Source organism: Plutella xylostella, chromosome 15, assembly GCF_932276165.1.
Source record: "Plutella xylostella chromosome 15, ilPluXylo3.1, whole genome shotgun sequence".
Classification (NCBI taxonomy): Eukaryota; Metazoa; Arthropoda; class Insecta; order Lepidoptera; family Plutellidae; genus Plutella; species Plutella xylostella.
Window position 1 is genome coordinate 1,906,745 of NC_063995.1, and position 23,289 is coordinate 1,930,033.

Below are 23,289 nucleotides of genomic sequence, written 5' to 3' on the forward strand. Positions count from 1 at the left end.
AATAATAAGATAATAACATATAATCAGATACCACATAATCTATAGATATATAACACTGTTCTTTTTTTTAAAAGAAAAAAGTCTAAAGCTAACCAACCAATTTTCGCTTTCCGACGATTAATATAGGAGGAGGTACCTACCGAGGAACGGTAAAAAAAGTTAAAAGATTCCGCCTTGATAACAAAAATACAATATAGATCTAATATTCAGGTGCTATTTTAAGTTAATCGCCATTTTGCTCAACAAAGCGGATGGTGCTTTTTATGAAAGGAAGAATACTTACTGTTGCTACGGACAGAAGATTATTCTATTATTGTAAATATGGCAAGGGTTGCCACTGCCGGGTTATTGATCAATGGAATTAATTCGAATTTCCAGGAGGAATCGGAAAGCAATTTTAACAACTTATATATGTATTTAGATACCTATTTATTTTATCACGTAGGAAGACGTTTAGAAATTAGATTTTATTTAATGTGATTGAATCGAATGTGTACTTATCAAATTACATAAAAAACCCAAAACTGGGTTAGTCCCGCTATGGTATGGTCCCGGTATGGCACCCTCTTAAAATACCTATCAAAAAGTCCCGCTATGGTACCCATCTTTTAGATCTACTTTACAACAGTACCAAAAACTGAAGGGTACCATAGCGGGACTTTTTGATAGGTATTTTAAGAGGGTGCCATACCGGGACCATACCATAGCGGGACTAACCCAAAAAACTCTGTCAAAGTTAAATTTTATAAAGACGCCAAAATGACAAAGATTAATATTATTATTTTAATTCAAAAAAAGTCATTGCTTACTGGACTTTTTTTTAGTAATAGGACATACAGCTTGATATTTTTATATTTAATTTAAATTTCAAACACTTGGTTACTGGTTCATATTTTATTTTAAATATTGTGGTTATCTCAATAGGTTGAAGAGATCTTTTATTATTATTAAATGACTGTACAGTCAATATTTCTCTCTGGCAACCCTAAAAAGATCAGGAAGTTCATTAAATATTATTCAATAGCCGACGGGCACCGCGCTGAAATAGGATTAAAAGTATAATATAATATCAATATTATTATTATCTTAGGATGAAATTAAACATTTGCTACCATACCTTGTATTATGTGTAAAGTACCTATTCTGGAGTTGGCCTAACCATAGGCATGAAGTTTTTTGACCCTTTACAATAGGTTGTTTCTGTATGTACAATTTACTGTTTACTAACCATATTGCAATGTTACTAACATTACTATGGACTTCTATAAAAAACCTGTGTGTACACGTGTAATTTATTAAGGGTCTGTTTCACAATGTCTGGTTAGTGGCTACCTGACGGATAAAATACATGCTGTCACTCTCTGTTATTATTTTTTAGACAGTGACAGCATGTATTTTATCCGACAGGTAGCGACTAACCAGACATTGTAAAACAGGGGGTAAGTCTGAAATAAAACTATTTTTTTATTCAAATTGACGTTGTGATATACGAATTTCAACTTTTTCACTGACGTAAAGAGTTGAAACTCGTGTGTTTCAAAGTCAATTTTAACCTTGTTGTTAACTTGAATTTGAGGTTTATTTATAAGTTGTTCCATTTAAAAAATACTATCATGGTGCAAAATAAATAGTATTCTATTCTAGTTTATAACATTATTCAAATATCAGTTTTGACTCGGTGATCGAGTGGAAGCCATATTGAAATGGATCACATTGACGGCCGTCAATACTCGTCAAATCGGATTTCGAGAGCTTAATACTGCCTCAGTCCGTCTGCGTCCGATAGAGCCGATTATTTGTCCAACTGCCCGACAATATCACTGAGCTAATATTGCAACACATCTGTGTTGGGAATACTGGAATAGCAAATGTGTATTAATAACTTTAGACGGAACCACTGTGCAGTGTATTTTCACGCTAAAATATTGTACACTCGCAAGCAATGAAAAAGTTCCAGTGAAATAACAGAGGGTCTAGTACAGGTTTGTTAGATTGTCGGAAACTATAAAAGTTTACGTTTTCTCGCATACAAAGTGGCTCCTCTAGCGGAAACTATCATGCAACTGACATATAACGTATGCAGATGACAGAAGAAAACGTAAACTTTTATAGTTTTCAAAAATTGCAAAACCTGTACAGGACGGAATTATTCTAGCTTAATGACGCCGTCTGCAATATATTCAGAATATTACCAAATAAAAACGTAAATATTGTACAATTTCGTTTAAATTTGATGTTTTTAAAAATTGAGGTATTTTATTGTCGGCATTTTGTATAGAACCTGCTCGCGAATGTATATTTCAATTTGGTGCTGTAATAAATGTCGTAGAAATATCCACGCCAAATATAAAGTTTAGAGAAAACCACAAAGGCCAACCCATTTTAATCAAACAGTTCACAATACCGTAGCTATATTGTTTCATCACACAGCCATATCTGAATATGACTGTATTTGGATTCGCTGTAAAATTACTCTGAAAGTTTATTTATTTATTTATTTATTTATCAAATATGGAACACCAGCAGTTTACACAACACACACTGATAACATATTCCTCGTTACAAATTTCGTTGCGAAAACCATTTATAGGCGTACACGTCATTATCAAAGAATCTTATCTTAAAAACAACATAATATTAAAGTAGGAGTTTAAACATATTTAAAATATAACGAACACTAACATTATTAGCTAAACAAATTATTAAAATTATGTGTAACAAAAACAAAATATTAAAATTACTTGTAACAAAACAAATTATTTGCAACAAAAAATAAAGTTGAAAATTATTATATGTGGCTGGAAATTGTGAATGTAACGACACCCGGCGTCACTGAAAACTGTAGAGTTAACAAAGGGGATAACAAATACATGGCCATGGCCGAAATCGGTCGGACCAATCATCATCATCACATGATAATAATAATGATGAGACCTATAGACACCGAAGGAAGTATGTTTATGTCGAATAGAAATTACGTAAATCGATTAATATAACAACTTTTTCTTTTTTCAGTTGCTGAAATCCCAGACGAGGCAGGCGGGCGCAGTCATGGACTCGGAAAGGTGAGTTTCTATCTGTCTCTAGGGGTTAGTCCCGCTATGGTATGGTCCCGGTATGGCACCCTCTTAAAATACCTATCAAAAAGTCCCGCTATGGTACCCTTCAGTTTTTGGTACTGTTGTAAAGTAGATCTAAAAGATGGGTACCATAGCGGGACTTTTTGATAGGTATTTTAAGAGGGTGCCATACCGGGACCATACCATAGCGGGGCTAACCCGTCTCTAGCTTTAGTCCGCGGCCACCACTGACGCTTTCACGAAACCCAGTAATTGTTTTTTATTTTAAATGCTGACGTAATACTATGCGTCGTCGTCAATAAGTCATTCCCAAAGGTTGCCTGGAAGAGATAGCTTTTAGCGCCGCCTATTGTGCTTACTCCTTTTGTTATTTAATGTATGTTGTGTGTTTTTTCAATAAAGTTGTATTGTATTGTAATGCGGACTAAAAAGCGAGCTCAACTACCTCCGTCAATTGAAAAAAAAACTTCCGTATGAAAGAGTTTTTCCAAAAAAAGCCTCGATTCACGCCGTCTTAATTCACAGTTTTATAACCTACCTCCCGATACCAAGTACCTAGAATGTAGAAGTTTATGTAAATGATGGAGATAAGGGATCTTTGAATTTCTTCTATTATTTTATTGCTGATTAGATAAATCGCTAATAGCTTTTTAAACATAATAGAGTTTGTAACTACCGTATTCTATTGTAACTGCATTCCTGAACTGCTTTTGCTTTTTTAAGTTATATCCATAATATGTTCCATTTTCATCTAGCCTTTATCCTAGTCGTGACGGCCGAATTTCAGAATATCATTGCTCTTACAAAGTGATCGGTGGTTAGTCGTGTCGCCATGACGCGCTAAACGCTTAGACTAACAATATACGAACACGATGGTACATACATTAACAAAGCAACAAAATATCCGCATTTTTTGTATTATCAAACCATTTCAAGTTCAACCCAATGACAACCATTGTATGTACTTACCAATGAATAAAGTCACAAATCTTCTAACCCAACAAAGGGCTGATTTTTCAATGGTCAGATAAATGTAATCTGAGGAATAAAATTGCGACTGTCACTTATAATACAAACATTCAGACGCGACAGCATCAGAATTATTCCTCAGATAACTTTTATCTGACTATTGAAAAATCTGCACTAAATCAAAATAAACGACCAATAGTAGAAGTGGGGTGTTATTTGTCGAGACGTTTCTATTGCACCGACACTCCATCTAGTCCGTGTTAAAACATCGTTGGCTAAACGGCCTGATGAGATTTTGATAACCTATTACACCTTTATTATCCGGATAAAAACGGTGGGTTGAATAGATGAAGGCCCCTTTGTGATCGGGTCGGGATTATAATTGCTACACTATTGAATACTGTTGGCGTGGGACGCCCAGCGGCTCGCTGAAGGCTTTGACAGAGAGCCGGTAGTGGACAGTTGTTGTGGAAGGACATGTGGAAGGCCGAGGACAGAGTGTTGTGGCGCTTCTATAGAAAGTCCTATGTCCAGCAGTGGACAAATTGCGGGCTTTTAATTATTAATATGGCTACAATTTTTATAGGTAAACATCTATATAATAGTAGGTATATATATATAAAAGTCATACGATGAATAAAACATTTGACTTTGATTTTTTATAAGTCCCCCCCCCCTAATAAAGGCTTTTATACATATAATTAACAATGTATTATTTACTTTCCCTTTTACTATGTAAAGTGACCGTCCTGTTGGTCTACATAGGTACATAATCGGGATTAGTTACCGTGTCTTTTTGGGATTGGTTTCGATCCAAGTAAGCAGCTTACATGGTATGTAATGCTTAGTAACATGCGTGCTTACAAGTTACTTCGGTAAAACATTAATACCACAGCCTCTAGTACGGATTTTTCAAAGGAAACAAGTGAAGGTTTTGTACTGTCATCTGCATACATTATATGTCAAAAGTTTCATGATAGTTTCCGCTAGAGGCGCCTCTTTTTGGGTGAGAATACGTATGTTATATTTTTTTATAGTTTTCGACAAACTATCAAACCTGCACTAGGCGTACACGTGGGGTAAATAATATACAGTTCATCATCATCATCATATTTCTCAATTCCTACTTTTGTATTTTTTTTGTATGAATTTGATCGACTATGTCATGTATATTCATTCGATCTGCTAATAAACAGTACGCAGTAGCATTTGACTTTGACTTTACCTAGGTCATGCCCAACCTTTCGACTTGCAAATTGGAAAACCACATTATTTTGCTGAATAGAATTCATCATGAGGCTGTGAGGCCATAGACACCTCTATTCCAATCCCATACAGTTCTGGTTAGCTCAACAGCCTTCCGATATATGTTTTGTATTCATTAGTAAAGCTGGGCTGTGCCCCTACTAAAGGTAAGTTGGTTATACCCTGTAAAAGTTAACCGAATAATTTATCCTTATCCACGCGATACAATAGAGCTTTTGTAAAGTTGCAAACTTTTTAGAATTTAACTTTACCCTTAAAACTTAATATAATAGGACGTACGGCGTACTGAAAGAATAGTCATGGTTGAGATAGAATTAATCGGTTTATTATGTCGTAAATGTATTTATTGAATATATTGTGTATTCATATGAATTCTCTTTGTGTATGCAGTAATTGCCGAAGGGAAAAGTCCATAACTACTTACCATAAAGTGAATCTAAAAGAAAATCTTGTTATAAAAATGTGCTTGACACATTCGTTATTCAATGTTCTCTTTTTGAGTTGTGTTGGTATCTTTTAAACATCTTATTGGCTGTCTCGTTTAACAAAATGTTATTCAAAGCTTTTTCATTGTACCTACAAATTGACTACTCGTTTGAAGCTTAAATCTGGTGCTTATAAATACGTAGGTACCTACCGATCTGTAGTTCAGATGTACAGATTTTTACCCCGAAATTATAGAACATCCTCCAAATATTGACTCTAAAACTGCCTACCCAGAACAAACTACAGTGGAGTACACCCCCGTTCACAATCACTGTCATTCGTAACCCCCGTGACACAACTACGCTGAGCAAAATTAATCTCTATCTCGACTCAAATAAGAGTCACGATCACATTTTGTGAAACAATTCCAAAGGACAAGATTAATGTGAATGGGCTGCGGTCGCTGAAATACGGACAGTGAAAATAACTGCCGTTTCAGCAGAAACTTTTCGAGTTTAAAAAATCTGAAAACGTGCCGTGTTTTGTTTTTTTTTGTATATTTTGTAGAGTTTTCTTTTTATACTTAGTACCTACTGGTCCATAAGTGTCACAACTTTGTAGTGTAAAAGCAAACTTACACTTTTTTATTTATTTGAACCCAAACAAGTAATAGTAATTTATTTCAGCGAAGTATAATTTCTATCTACTACTGGGTTTATATCGGATTACAACAACGCCTACGTATATAGCACCTATATTTATACGTAACACGTAAATACATTTCTATAATGATTGTATTGTATTGGAATTCCTGATAACACAGATGATCCAAAATAGCTGATTTAGCGAGGCGGGGGCGGGGTCGCTCTTCATCGACGAACGAACGAACGAGAATAGTCTGACCGAACTAAGAAAAAAATAAAACAGCAGTACTAACCACGACTCTATCTCGCTGTATTAATAATAATAATAAAATAAATAAATATGTGGGGACATCTCACACGGCTATCCGACCCCAAGCTAGGCAGAACCTGTGTTATGGGTGTCGGACAGCTGATATATCTACAGAAATAAATAGATAGATAGATACTTAATATAAATATCAACACCCAAGACCCGAGTACAAATATCTGTCTTTAAACAAATATCTGCCCCAGCCGGGAATCGAACCCGGGACCTTCGGCTCAGTAGTCAGGGTCACTAACCACTACGCCATTCGGTCGTCAGTAAACCTTTATTTCAGTGGCTCATATTATAAACTAAACACATACATTTAAAAAATACAAAAATAAGAAATAGGTAAGTATATCAGAGAGAAAAGTAACTTAAACTCTAGCACTATTGACAAGGAATTTAATAGTATTTAGCGTACCGATTGCTTGACAATTTACGTTCGTTTGTACGTTCGTTTCGATTTAGACAGTGAGCCCCCTGTTCCCGGAATAATGTATTTGCAACTAGCTGTTCCCGCGAGCTTCGCTTCGCCTTAAAAAGTTTACCCGTGGGAATTCCGGCATAAAAAGTAGCCTATGTTCTTTCCCAGGGTCTAGACTATCTGTATACCAAATTTCATTCAAATCCGTTCAGTAGTTTTGGCGTGAAAGAGTAACAGACAGACAGACAGACAGACAGACACAGTTACTTTCGCATTTATAATATTAGTTAGGAAGTTAGGATGAACACGCTCATGCAGGCGAGTTCACGGTATTGCCGCTTACTCTGTGAATATTCGATCAAATATTTGATCGAATTCGGCCAAACTAGCTATACCTACTAATCGGCTAGGTGCATGGTGCAGTCAGCTGAACAAAATTGTATGTTTGTAAACATGAGTACTTATATGTGTGAATCATTTGGGTAACGAATGTTTTAGGAACTGGTGTTTTGGGAAAGGATGTTATAGGAAACGGATAGGTGCCCCGTTCTGAAAGGAATAAAATATTATTGCAAATAGGAAGGGTGAATTTATATGTGTATGTGAATGTACCTGTGGGTGTCTTAAATTTTGTCTACGGGATGTGAGTGTATGTTTCACTCTAAATAATAACCCATCTTTTGGATAGTTACACAGTTAACGTTGTCAGACTATGGATAGAGTATAATAGTATAGTAGAGTTAATGCATGGTATACAAGAATACGAAATACTTCCGTTTGCCAAGTTTATCATCAGACTTAAAGTCGACGTACAGATCTAATGTAGGTATACGGTGTACAGTGACTTCTGTGTACCAAAATGTGTTTCAGATATCCGTATTGCAACCCAACAGGATATCATTAAAGTGAGCTCGCATCTGCGGGGTCATTCTAGATTGCGAAAAACGAATTTTGAAGCGCTGTCAAGCTAACCACGACTGTCTCGCTGTATTTAGTGCAAATTTCGCCATAGTCGGTTATCTAACCGACTGGGATTCATTTATAAAAAATATAAATTAAACGTCATCTCCATATAAAATTCATGACAGATGTGTCAAAAGTCAACCACTACTCCCTGGTTATGCTCTAACCGACTGTGGAGAAATTGGAACTTAACGTACCGATTACATTACAGCTCTCGTTTGTTCGTTTTTAGCCTTTGACGGAAAAATAGGGTCGTTACAAGTCGTGTATCTGTGGTTCAAAACGACTGAACCGATTTTGTTTGTTTTAAGGTTCAATTAATGTCAATGAGTTCTTAGCCATATTTAATCAAAATCGGCTGAGCCGTTCAAAGTTTATGCAACTTTTTCTGTTGTATGCCGGTGTTTTTTAACCTTAGCTAGGTTATTGTCAAGGTGGAGTAACCCTCCGAACTGTGAATCAGATCTGTGTAGGTACATACGAAGCGGGCGGGGATCAAATTCAAATTGTGGATCGGAGAGGAAATGTTCAGTACTCGCTACCTTTCTGCCAGACCTGTCGACGACACTGATATGGTTCAGAAACATTCACATATTATACAGCGTGTTGCAAAATTCTCGAATTTCCATAAGTCTTAGGACAAAAGTTGTTCAGCTAGCACAGGGCGCATTTAAGTCGTGACAAAAGTTCTCCGTCGCGTTCGCTTTTGTGTGCGATGCAAAACTTTTGTCACGTCTTAATTGTATTGATTTATTAGCCCATCGTGAGGAAACCTGCACACCTATATTCTAGATGTGTATCCTAAGTGTATTGTACTTATTCCAAAACGGCGATATGGTTCGCAACCTATCACGTGAGTACAAATGTGCTGCGAAAAGTGGGTGGCTCGCTTGTGAGCCACCTCTGACTACCCCTTGGGGGATTACAGTCGTGAGTGCTTGTTTATGTATGTTTGTTTACGTTGTGGAGGACATCATCATCACATCATTGGCCCTTCAGTATGACCTCCTGAGTCACAGACTGTTGACAGGCTAGTATTGCAATGTCGGAACCCTCTGACCCTCACAGTACAAAATATGTGACTTATTTTAAGCAGTGGACCAGTCCACTGTGTTAACCTTGACCTGAATAATAAATATAGTTTTAACCTGGTTTTAGGTATCCAATTATATTATCGGTGAGCTTATTATTTACTGTTATACATGTATGTACCTACCGTATCTATGAATGTTAGAAAGTACCAGTCATTTATTGTTTTTGAGATAAATTAACTTAATATCGACACCTTGGATGAATTTTTTGCGTGCCACCGATACAAAATTCAATATTGTAATGTGAAATTTTATGTTGAGTTACCCTTTATCAAAATATCATAGATCATACACTACTAAAGTTACATTGATCGAAATTCTGATCCTTCCAGAGCAAGGCTATCAGCCCTTCAAGGCATGACGTTGACTTTTGGCACACCCTGTATAATAATACATTTAATACTAAACAGAAACATTTACCTCAATTTAAAATAAGATATATCACTGAAATGCGACCTTCATTAAACAGGATTCGCCTCGCGCTGGCAAGGTGAGGGCAGATCTGTGAGGTCAATATCGTGTCTCGTGAGTCCCCTTATAGGGACACACAGCCTCCGCCGTGGCTGGCTTATGAAGCAATGCAGTTTAGGTTCGAATGCTATTCCTAGCAACATCATCACAATACAATCGCAAGCAATAAAAAAAAAGGTAAAAATAATCGGACGCATATTTTTTGAAAAATAAATAAATAATTTGCTATATTCTGATGCGTTGTTAAATCCTAACTACGAGTAATATTATAAATGTGAATGTAACTGTGTCTGTCTGTCTTTCTGTCTGTCTGTCTGTCTGTCTGTTACTCTTTCACGCCAAAACTACTGAACGGATTTGAATGAAATTTGGTATACATATGGTCTAGACCCTGAGAAAGAACATAGGCTACTTTTTATCCCGGAATTCCCACGGGAAAACTTTTTAAGGTGAAGCGAAGCTCGCGGGCACAGCTAGTGTTTAATAAATATTATAACGCCATTTGTACTTATTATGATGCGCTTTTAAATGCACTTCAATATTGCAGACAGCGGTCATTATGCTAGTCACTCACTCACGAGCAATAAAAAAGTTCCAGTGACCCGTTGTCACTGGTTTTTTTTTTGGAATTGCTCGTGTGTGTATGTTAACGATACGAATATTATTCGGTGCGTATAACTCAGAGTTAGTTATTTTATTTATATGACACTAGCTGTTCCCGCACGCTTCGCTTCGCCTTAAAAAGTTTTTCCGTGGGAATTCCGGGATAAAAAGTAGCCTATGTTCTTTCCCAGGGTCTAGACCGTATGTATACCAAATTTCATTCAAATCCGTTCAGTAGTTTTTGCGTGAAAGAGTAACAGACAGACAGACAGACAGACAGACACAGTTACTTTCGCATTTATAATATTAGTTAGGATGAATACTTAATTACTTACCTACCCTTCAATTCAAGGTTTTGTCACACGTAAGTAAAGGGTACGAAACACAAAACAACAATGTCACTAGCTGTCTGATTACATTGTGTCCGTGATAAAAACTATCGTACACATTTGTCTTTCTTTCACTAGAGAGAACTCTTTGAGCCGTGCTAGTGCCACCGCGCACTCGTGTTGGTTTAATTTGAGCAGCTCCAGTCAGTTAATTGCTGCATAGGTCATCACGTTGGTCTAAATCACCGCATAACTTTGAACGGCAAAGTCGACTTGATAAAATATGGCTAAGAACACACAGAATAACGTGACCAAAAAAAAATAATCGAAAATCGGTTCAGCCGTAAGCTATCTGCACTGACGCACAAATACACAGACACTTTCATACCCCTTTGCTGTCGGATGTTAAAAAAAGAAGGAACGAACGAACGAGAGCTTTCATGCTATCGGTACGGTTATACAACAGGATAGTGTCGTGGTTAAAAGAAGATAAATCTCAACATACTATACAAATTGAACACACTTTGAGAATAAAAGCGTTGACTTACAAATTTTAATAGCAACTAGTGAACGAATCCGTTCTGTTATTTAAAAAGACCTGAATTAGTATAACAAATCACCACATCTTCTCCAGTTGATGAGAAATCCTCATTTATTCTTGTTAAGTGCCAGACAATTACTTAGGTGTGTACTTGCTTTTAATTTCATGAGATTGATAGCTTTCATTAGGGGTTGGAAATGTTCCATGCATACAAATAAGAGAAATCTCATATATTTTGATCACCACCGAATTAAGGAGAGTTAGGGGGCAAAACAAAGTCTTAGATTGCAAAAAATATATAAATAGTCATATATCGTCGAGCATTTCGTATTGGACTGTTTCGAGTTAATATTTTCAATGCATATGTTATATTATTTTAGTTTGTCACAAAATTTTGTATCGGAATATGATATTTTTGATTTTACAAACCACGCTCACGCACTCTACACCACATTCCTTGACTGGACTAGTTTTACCTACTTACTAGGAACTTTATAAGATTTTTGAAATCTAAATCATGTTCGTGGATATTTTCAGTACCTACTAGACATAGACATAGACACATCGTTTATTTACTAAAAAAATACACATCACAAATACAAAACAACATCAATAGGTACACTGACATAAAGAATCACAATAATTGTAGTGTGGTGTACTACCACTACCTAAGTCCTTCTCATACTACTCGCAAACGTCACACGAGACAAGAACAAAAGCTATTTATTATTTTCCTACAGAAGTCTCTGTAGCAAAATTCACTTTACGAAGTCATTCTCACTTTTCGAATAAATCTTTCATAATGGAGTCGAGTTATAAACAAAGCACACTTGTAGTTACTGTCTGAACTGTTCTTACGGCACAGTGGGGAAATCACAACCGATGCTGATGTTGTATCAGTCAGAGTGATTTTTTGAACTTTCAGGGACATGAATTTGAAATGTGCTTGAAAGATTAAGTGCCAGTTTTTCCATAGTCGGTTAGAGCATAACCAGTAGGAGTAGTGGTTGACTTTTGACGCATCTGTCATGAATGTTATATGGAGATGACGCTTAATTTATAAATCAATCCCTGTCGGTTAGGCTGGAGAAATTGGCACTTAATCTGGGTATTACCAACGTTTCGAGATGTAATGTAATGTAACATGTTACACAGCGAGCATTCGTGCAGTCAGTACGTAGTGTTACGGGGAAACCAGCGAGATTTTAGAACCCAGCGTTGCGTGACATGCTCGCTGGGAATGTTACATTAGAGTAACGTTGGTCAGTACCCACCTTAAGAGTCAAACCCTAATCTAACTATGTACAAATGGCTGTCTTATCGCTTAAAGCGATTTCTTCCAGACAACTTTTGGTAGATTTCGATAAAAGGGGTAAAGTTATTAATTTAATAATACAGGTCTCAGAAGTGCAGAGTTGCATTGCAACCTAATTACCAAGGGCCATTTGCTCCTAATATTGGCTTTTAGCAATAATTTTGTGTAGCTACAAATGCGCAATATTACCGGATTCCCAAAAGCAACTCTATCCTAAAAGCTGTGTGGTACAAATTGCACTGTATTATTCATGGCGGGTCACGGCCAGTAGTCTTCAGAGACGGCGGGGAACAGTGTAACTTCGCCTTAATACTAAATAGAGAGATAAATTAGCTGCATAGTTAAACCACAGATTAATAAAAAGTCATTGCTGAATACATGCAAGTTTTAGAAGGCATTAAAAACGTCGAGAAGCCTGTAGGTAGGTAGGTACCTATATGTTATAGTTATGATAATTTACGCTAACGGAGGTGATACGTTAAAAAATATTGAATAAAAGCTACTTTTAAAAAATATTGTGGCCTTTTATGTCATGATACGATTATAACAGAAATATACATAGATTACAAAAATATTATCATTTCCAGAAATTTATCCTTTTACACATTGATACAATACTAGCAGTACTTACTTCTTAACTAAAAAATAGATACTTTGAGGAAAGACCGACTATACTCTGTTGGAGTTATGCCAAACTGAAAGTCCTTCAAAACTTTGGACTTAGCCGCATTGTGTTACTTGTACATGACTTATGAGACGCACCCGAGTTCTTGAGGTTACTACTCGTAGCTGTGAAAAAACCAACGAACGAGATCTGCCTTGTAACCGAAAAAAAAAACAACCAGATCGTAGTTAAATGCAACGAGATAGTCGTGGTTAGCGCAGCATATCCGAAACTTCATACCCGTAGGTAGAGTGACCCCCGTACAGATACGATAAAGACAGAAACCGTATTTATATTGTTTATATTGATAATGCATGAAGCAATCAAATATTAAACCCCAAGTCTGTTTTAAAATGCTAATATTCGAGTACCATTTCTCCGTCAGACAGCAGTTTACATAAATATTATAATGTTTTTACTATTCAGTTTCATCTGAAAGGAGACCTTTTATTCAATTTACTTATCGTGTTTTCCGTTCACCTTTTTCACCAAAGAATCGTTTTAACACAATTCGTATATCATATTGTAGCTTCTGAAACGACCATGAAAACAAAAATGGTTATTTTCTCTATGCCCTTAAAATGACTTTGTGATTTTACGTCGGTCTGTTTACATTTCCCATTACATTGGGACTAACATAAACACTGGCGAAAAGTGGGTGCAGCAATGCACCTCTGCCTACCCCGCAAGGGAGTACATTAGTACAACGTGTGAGTGTTTATATTTTTTATATTATACGAGTATATTTCTCAGGAACGCATAGATTTACCTAGGTATGCTATAATTTTCATGGAGTAACGGCGTCGTCGGCATGAAGTGGGCGCACTTGTGTGTATTTCTATACAAAGAATACTGAATGCGATACGTCCGTTGGGATCGATGACGAAAGGTGGACGCTTACCTTAAATCAGTACGTCTAGTACAGGTTTGATAGATTGTCGAAAACTATAATAGTTTCGGTTTTATCGCATACAAAGTGGGCACCTCTTGCGGAAACTATCATGAAACTTATGACAGATAATGTATGCAGGTGACAGAAGAAAACCAAAACTTTTTTCGTTTACGTAAATTGCAAAACCCGTACTAGAGGCCCTGTCAAATAGCATAATAAACAGTCGAGATAATTTTCTGTGGTTATAACGTAGTTCAATGGAAGCGGAAAGGCGGAAATGTGCGTGGATTAAATTAGTTAAAATTATTAAAATTAATGAATAATTTTATTTTAAGGTACCTACTTGTTTATACAATCTTGAATTGTCACCTTTATGTAAGATCCTTTGAGATCACTTAATATAAATACAGGTATAATATTTTAATCATAAGAATTTAAATTCTAAAAATATTATGCAACTTCGATATACATATTTACATAAGATAGTTTGGTAGTTATTTGGGCCAATACATACTAATAACTTAAGTCAAGAATATAAATTTAAATCATCAGCATTAAAATTTCAATACATTAAAATCCTATCCACACATCCTGTAAACATTCAGAAACAATCCTTTTTAAATATTATATTTATTTACAAAGATTGTATTATTTTTATTTCTATCCCGTTATTCCCACGGGAAAACCGCTACAAGCGGAGCGAGCTAAAGCCATGAACTTGGCACTTCACGGGCGGGCACTTACTACCTTCAAATTTAACCGGAAACTCAAGAAACTTTCGCAGCCAACTGCGTTTCAGCGTCAAGTTTCACTTTCAGGGAAGCCAAAACTTCATGAGACCTTCACAGTTAAATCCTAACTAATATTATAAATGCGAAAGTAACTGTGTCTTTCTGTTACTCTTTCACGCCAAAACTAAATGGATTTGAATGAAATTTGGTATACATAAATGGTCTAGACCCTGAGAAAAAACATAGGCTACTTTTTATCCCGGAACTCCCTCGGGAAAACTTTTTAAGGTGAAGAGAAGCTCTCGGGAACAGCTAGTACCTAATATTTTGAGCTCGGAAAAAGCTGCATTGAACTCAATCAAATACCGGCGACACGGCTCGCAACCTATCATGTTAGCACAAAATGTACATCGTAAAGCGGGTGGCTCGCTTGCCAGTCGCCTCTGACTACCATTTCGAGGATTACAGTGTCGTGAGCATAATGTATGTATGTATGAAGCTTCTGGAAGGCGTGTATTATTCAGAAGCAGAGAAAGTAATGACGCAAGGCTGTCGGCGCTTCTGAGAGATATTCGTGAAATATTGTGCCAATGTCTTGTTTACGTTATTTGTTTCCATAATTTATAGGTTGTAGATTGAGTCGTACAAAACTATAGCTATACTAGCTATACCTTCATAGAGAAGGTTAGGTTATATTTGTAAATTTACTTTGTCGAGAACTGGACAATATGAATTAATTTGTTTAAAATGGCGTGAGCTTCAAGTTTTAAAAAGCGCTTCTGAAACCTTCGTGGGAAATAATCCAGTATAACGTCACAGAACTGATTTTGTGACGTTAAACTGGTGCTAAGGATTCCTTTAACAATTATTTTAAGGTTTGTTTATATGCTCATCAGGACGCGGGTATGTGCAAGTAGGTATACCGCGACAAACTTATCTGTTCCGGTGAGAGCGAACTAAATTGATCCATATCTCATTATTTACTAATGAATTATATATTGATATAGATTAGATGGGTTTATTGAAACCACAAGAGCGAAATACAACTACTGGCAAACTTAAAATCTTATAGAATGAAGAAATATTACACATTTACGTGAGCTGTCACCGGAACAGATAAGTTTGTGGCACTATACAGTATTATGCGAGACATTTGATTATTCGTTATTCAGAACTAAAATGTCACACACACCAGCCTCCAGCCCCGTAGTTACCCTCGTCACCCTGTGGCGACGTGAATTATGAACAAATAAATAAAACATACGTAGTTATAATGGTTCCTCATAGTTATAACATTAGTGAGGGTATGCGGAAATTAGGATTGTGTCTAAATAAATGTGTGTTTTTGAAATGAAATCTAACTTTGGTAATATCATATTACCATTATATTACTAGTGAGGATAGTTTAGGGAATTTGTTTATTTTACGTTACTAATAACAAAAAGTATAATTAACATGATTGCTATTGCTCATGAGTGTACATTTACGAAATAGAACTTTAGGTGCTGTTGTCTTTTTTACATTCTAGACTAGATAATAGTGGCAGCAGTAACAATTTGATTATTTCACTAGGACTTCGACCCAGTTATGGTTTCGAATGAAAAGGTTGTAACCTGGTTTGGTTTTATCTCGAGTGACAGGCCCCCGACGCCTCACATAAGAGGCTCCGCTCTTCAACATAAAAGGCACCCGTTATTGACGAAAATACTCGAAATTTCACCGAAAAATAAAACGTCATTGTAGGACGGTGGAAAGGGCCGTCCGGAGGGCAGATGGAATTGTTACGATTGTTTGCTAAGAGAAAAGGATATTTTGATTTCCTAGAAATTTTCATGAAACATTCATATTCACGACCAAAATGGTTTTTGACCATTAACAAAATTTCGTTTAAAAAAAGTATCAAGACTGTTTTTTAAAAAATTATCAATTATATCCCACACCTTGTTGTAAGGGTATCTACAAACTTTCATAATTACCAGTGAATTTTCACTCAATCCTTTTTCTAGCCGTGAATACATGTTTACCAATTTTAAATAAGTACAAAATTCGAACGCGAAAAGAGCATTCGAATTCCAAAAACCGTTAAATTCGTGCAATTTAAAGTTGAGCCTCCCGCCGCAGACATCAGCTGTTGCCGGAAGTGGCGGCCACCTGTCAGGCACAGGCCTTTCCTTTTACACACTTTTATTTTAGGTTATCATTGTTTTTAGTTTAGTCCATGTATTTTTATGTACAGAACTTATTTAATAATCAGAGGTCTAACATTGGGACATGTGTAGGATTCAGATCTAAGTGCAACTCAACATGATAATATTTTTATGATAATAGTTTTAGTTATTTTAATATCAAACCCATAGTTCCACTAAAACCCTTCCGTTCCATAGATCCCCTTCGTCATGACTGGTTGATCAAGGAAGAAGCCCCTTTATTCCTGTGCTGTGAAGCGTCACCCTCACTCCGGATATTCGCCGCTTGCGCACTCCTTGGGTTTCCTGCAGACAGAAAGAGACAAAAGATTAGTCGTTCCTGGGGGGTCACTCTTTAAAACGAACATGAATTGTCACGCAATCGGCACGCTTAATACAACGAGATAGAGCCGTGGGTAGGATAGTTGGTGGATAGAGTTATGTTTTTCCTTACATGGGGGTCTGTGGCGGTAAAAAGAGTTTATACTACGCACTGGCCAGTTACACTGAACAGTTGAATGAGGAAACTTTTTATGGAGTTTGTTTTTAATTTTTGTTAGGTGCTTGTGTTGTTTTCGGCCAGTGTATGAATAAAGTTTAGTTTTCGGATCTCGGCTAGCCGTAGTTTTAATATCGAATCAAGTTATGGGGTAAGTTCTTAAATGAAATTAATTATTTATGATTTTTTCGATCTGTGTTTACACTGGGCGGAGTAGGTACAGATAGATCTTTTGCTGGGTGTTCCTATTACTAAATAAATAATACATACACTTATGTACCTACTCGTAGATACTATAATTACTACGATCGATAGTTAGACAATTTCTTGTTTGTGACTATGATATATGATGCAAAATTGCTATTATATGTTTGGCATATCCTTTTACAAAACATTAAGTACATTTTTAGTACTATGTAAGTAACAGTAGGTACAATAAAAGCGTTGCAAGAGGTACAGGCAATATTGGAATAACCAGCAGAGTGTCTATTCTCCTACTTAGGGCCTGATTTTTCAATAGTCAGATAAGTGTTATCTGAGGAATAAAATTGTTGCTGTCACATCTGAATGTTTGTATTAGACAGTGACAGCAACAATGGACAACATTTCAAAAAACTAAAGCTGCTATAAATCGAAAACCATTTCGAGATTTAGCTCTAAAGGACACAAAAAAAATGTTTTTGTATTTTTTGGATGTATCATTTTCGAAAAAATCATAAAATAGTAAAAAAGTGCTGATGACGTCATGCATCAGGTGCGATGCATTTTGATGATCAAAGCCTATAGATTTAAAAACAAAGTAACTGTCACTTTCATTTTTGATTGAATTTGACGTTTTATCGTGACGTTGTTGTTTATTTGGGTCATTTTCATTAATTCTGTTCTGACACTTTCTGACTATTTTTTTATTTATTATTAACAGATGACCTCTATATAATATGTCCCAGAGCATGCCACCGCCTACACAGCTGAAAAAATGCTTCTGCTTATTTTTTTACATGATAAGTACCTACTTTCCATCATCAGAAATATCAATGTCATTTGAAAATGACCCATTTGTTGGTTGGCATGTAAACAAAGTTTAAATGTCACTTGTCAGTGTCATTTATGTTTTTTTTCGAGACTCAGGCAATAGACAAAAATAAAAAGTGAGCCTAATATGTGACTTCACTTCCGGTTTTAAAATAATTAACTTTAAAGTTAAAAATAACATGCAAAAATTAATGTATATACAAAATAAAAAAATACGGGTCCACTAATTTTCTATAATCTTTCCGAATAGCTAATAAAAATATAGGGTAAAGAAAATGAAATGTTGTCCATTTTATCCTTCAGATAACACTTATATCTGATCATTGAAAAATCAGCCCTAAAACAAATCGCAAACTGACGTACGCAACGTTTTCGAGGTTCCACTAAAAAACGTTTAAATATAAATGCATTCGGTAGTTGATGTTTGTAAGTCAACGATTTTAATACAATACGCCATTTATTGATTATTTCCCAAGTTTAGAACCCAGTTTTACGGTTACATAATGGTCGCACAACCGTGTTTTTGACATGAGGATCTATGCTCAGAATAGTCACAGAAATGAGAGATAACCGAGTTATATCCTCGTTGTAACAATGTTTACTCCAGTGCGGCGTTGATACAAGATGGCATCTCCGATTCGCTTCGGATTTCCGAATAACCCGATATTCTCTCACGAAACCCACGTAATCTTGTTCAACATACGAGCAGACAGATAATCTAATACAATACGGTGCTCTTATTAGAGACATATCTAATGACTATTTGGCTTTTGAATATGTCAATGAAATTAAGATACACCGCTTCATAATACCTACGATAGGTGGAGATGTAATATTTATATGGCTAATGTTAGGTGTGAAGATAAACCTAAGATAATTAATGGTAAGGCTAAAAAGTGTTAAAAACTTCAATGTAGCCGCTGAGACGTGGCTAAAAATGTAAAAAGGAAACAAGATAATAAAATTCATTTACTTATTTATCTGCATATTGTTGATACTCCTGAGTGAAAAACATAATATGAAACAACCTTTTTCAATTTCATATAAAAATATCGTTAAGTGGAACTTTTAGCTTCCACTTATTTTATTTTATTTGTTTCCAAAATAATAAATCTTTCAAATCCATTCCATACCAAATACCTATCTTTCCACCGAATCACATATTGGAAATCAAAAAGCACGATTACTTTTATGGAAAATAAAAGCTTTTCACAGTAATCCCCTGAAATACAATTGACCGTTACGTGTATCGAAAAACCGTATCACTGAAATTCCGTGTCGTGCCTTTTATAATAACAACTGTAATGACACTTTTGTATCGATTTCAATTTGTATTGAATGCTGCCCGTATTGGAAATGGATATGTCTTTTCGTAGAACAACGTGAACTTTATGTGACCACAACAGCTTAAAGCTTCCTTGATAAGCTCATTGGACGCTTTGTGAGACAGTATGTCGTAGAAGTTAATATTACACAGACACACACAAGTTACAATTTACACAAGTGTAAATTAGGTTTAAAGCTTTATTACAAAATTGTGCGAAGGCTTTGTCCTTCTACCCACCACTGGATAGAAGCACCCACACCACTGCACTGGAAGTACTTTATATATTTAGCCAGCGGCTTTTTAACCCCCGACAAAAAGATAGATTTTATAAGTTTTACATGTCTGTGGTAGCGTAGCTCCCAAACGATTGAACCGATTTTCGATTTGTATATTTGGGTCATAGGTAATGTTACCTCGAGTATTCTTAGCTATATTTTACAAAAATCGGCTTAGCCGTTCAAAATTTATGCGACTTTTAGTGTTAAATATCGGGGGATTTTTAACGTTGATTGGGTTATAAATATCAGACAGTTCGCTAACAGTAGATAATGCTTGTCCACAGCCGCAGCGAGTCTGCTCTGAACAGCCCCACGGAGCCCGACGTGTCGCTCGCGGCGTCCCTCACCGACCCCCTGGAGGCCCACACCCTGGACGAGGCACGGAGGTCCATCAGGTAACACCACCAGCTTCTTTGTACTATGTCAGGATTTATGATAGAGGAATAAAAGGAACCGAAGAATACTTGTTGCCCCACATCATCAACAACTAACTTAGCGTGGACATGCCTCATCTAAATCGCTGTTCAGGCAGAATCCTGTCCACAGCTGCAGAGTAGGTGCACGTTTATAAAATGTTCATATTCGTGATACCGTCATTGTTGTCACAAATCATCTAAGATAGTCTTTAGTAGTCCTATATTAGAGATCATCATCAGAAACATGCCACCATCTCAACGCTCACCCGGTAGAAATCTTGGCCAGATAATTGTTATAAACTTGCACTTCATCCATTCCAGGGATCTCCGCATGAAATACCGAGCTCAGGCGCACCAGCTCCTCACCTGGCGCCGCGCGCACCGGCTGCAGGAGGAGCTGGCGACGCGCCTGCAGCAGGAGAAGGCCGACCAGCTGCGGAGCCTCTCCAGCCAGCTGCTGCTGTTCGAGTCCCGCCTCGTCCGCAAGCAGAAGGAGATCACCGGCATGCTCGCCCTCCGCGAGAATATCATCATGAAGCAACAGAAAGTCATCGAGAGCCTACAAGCTAAGCTGCTCGAAAGCGGTATCGAACCATCCCAGACTATCCCTGACTACCGCGAGCTGCTGCAAGACTCCCACGTGACCGACTTCGATTCCCTCAACGACTCGGACTCCGCGGTCGTCATGGAGGACGTGGACTCGGACTGCAGCAACCTGCCGCTCGTGCCGCGCTTCCGCTCCGCCGACAGCGTCACCATCGTGCGCTCCATCTCCGACGCCATCGACCCCAACCTCAAGTACAGCGTCGTCAGGCGGTCCAACGGCTTCCTGCGGAGACCGGAGATTCTGGAAACCGTCTACAGCGTTGAAGAGGAGGCCGACGGCGATTCCACTAAAGGCTTGAGTGCTCAGAACAGTACAGAGAAGGAGATCTCAAACAAAACCGATGAAGAGAAGTATAAAGAGACGAGTCTGTTGGCGCAGCGGCGGGACAACTTCCGGACGAAGAAGGTGGTGCTCGCGGCCGAGGAGAAGAGCCAAGACAGCGACAAGGAGACCAAGCCGCGGGGCAAGCCCTGGGCGTACAGCTACGTGCCCAAGCGCATGACGCCGGCGAGCGCATCGGACGAGGAGGCGTCCGCGCCGGACAGCGACGAGGAGCCCCGCTGCGGCCCCGTCGTCACCTACAACCGCGTCATGTCCAACCACCGCAACGTTACCAAGCCCAAGGACGTGAAATACAAGAGGATCAACAAGGCCAAGTCCAAGAGCCTTGAGGAGCTGCGCGGCCGGCTCAAGAACTGGGTGGACAAGGGCGGCCCGCTGGGCGGACAGCTGGGACCGCTGGAACACGCGCAGAGCTACGCGTAGACAAACCGACACTTTAGTTCCTCTTTCAAAAGCAAATTCGCTTTGAGTGATTTATCGTTTAAGTGCCAAGTTTCAAGCGGTAGAATTCTGCAGTCGGTGTGAGCTTTTGTGTAAATATTGATAACACTCACTTCTGCGCGCTTCTTAAACTCGGTTTTACTGTGACTACACGCTCGGACGTAGGAGAAATTGTTATTTAATCACGTAAGTCATGATAGGCTACTTAATTATTAAACTAAGGATAAATATTGTAAAAGATAATACTTGTACCTTTTTAGCAATTAACAACGGCTTTACAAAACGGAGGCAAATGTGTATTGACACTCTATTCTTGATACTTGTACTTCTATCGATATTGTGATTTCTGCGTACTAAGTACGTGTCCAATTATACGTTTTTAAATTTAGTCCTAAGTTTAGTATATTGTTTACGACGGAGCATCGTCACAGAAGATTTGATATTTTGATGAAACTTGATAGGTTGTGTGTCCTGACCCTCGTCAGGGCTGGCGACGCTCCGTGGAAGGCCCGTGAGTGGCGACGCTGCAAGTTAACCAATTTAACTTATTTCTCGCATGACTGATTTTGTGTAATTTCCTTTAGCTTAAGCTCTAGGCAGAGACAATCAACCTTGACTTGTGATCAGGATTTGATAACGGAACGTTGTGATGTCCAACCTGAATTTTCACAGTTATTTAATAAGTATTTTTAAATATTCCGCTACAAAAAAAACACGCGATTATTTTTTTATTTAAAATCATTGTTGTTATTTAAATCAAAGATTTATAATATTATTATTAGATAATTGTATTGTAATTTCATCTACATGTGCCAATTACTATAACGAATCATTTTTTTTCTTAAAATTAAGTAGGTTTACATATCAGCGTTGGCAGTTAGTTAGACGTCGCTTGAAAGAAGTATATTTTATTACAATATCACTTACACTTTAAGTTTCCTAACAATAGTCAACTTCACGGTAACTCAAAATAAACAGTTATATAGAAAACTTATTTGTTTTTGTTACGGTCCTATTTGAAGAAATCCTTTGTTCTAACATGCTGGTTTGCCTTGTTGTAATATTGCTCTTGTTAAGACCTGTAACACAATGGAATAGGGGTACTTTTCGCTTGTAACCCGAGGACTTTTACGAGTAACAGGATGTAGTTTTCACATTTTCACAAATCTTTTTAAGTGTGGCAAAATCTTGGCAAGTATACAGTTATCTTTGCGAAACCTCTTGTTTGTAGTAGGTTTGCGACTGACAATTATATGAAGAGTATGTAAATGTTAACATTCCCTGATAAATAAGATTTTCGCTAGTCAACATCCGTTGCCTGGACTGTGCTGTAAGTACTTATATTGATTAAATTTGTTATCAGAGGATCCATTTATATGTATGTACTTATGGAGAATGTATGTGTTCCAAATATTAGGCGCCCCGACATAGATAACACGGTAAAG

The 23,289-nt window shown here is 37.2% G+C and overlaps 1 protein-coding gene across 2 annotated transcripts in view; it reads left to right on the top strand.

Moving 5' to 3' along the window:
- Nucleotides 1-22,834, top strand: part of LOC105380761 — a 103,137-nt gene extending 80,303 nt beyond the window's left edge. Inside the window, exons 2-4 of one of the 2 annotated variants that reach the window (XM_048625777.1) lie at nucleotides 3,016-3,065; nucleotides 20,323-20,433; nucleotides 20,776-22,834. In XM_048625777.1, coding sequence (XP_048481734.1) covers nucleotides 3,052-3,065; nucleotides 20,323-20,433; nucleotides 20,776-21,826 — 1,176 coding nt within the window. In that variant the 5' untranslated portion in view covers nucleotides 3,016-3,051 and the 3' untranslated portion in view covers nucleotides 21,827-22,834. Of the gene's footprint in view, nucleotides 1-3,015; nucleotides 3,066-20,308; nucleotides 20,434-20,775 lie in introns of those variants that run through there. The other variant, XM_048625778.1, reaches the window with a different exon arrangement.
- Nucleotides 22,835-23,289: the final 455 nt, after the last annotated feature.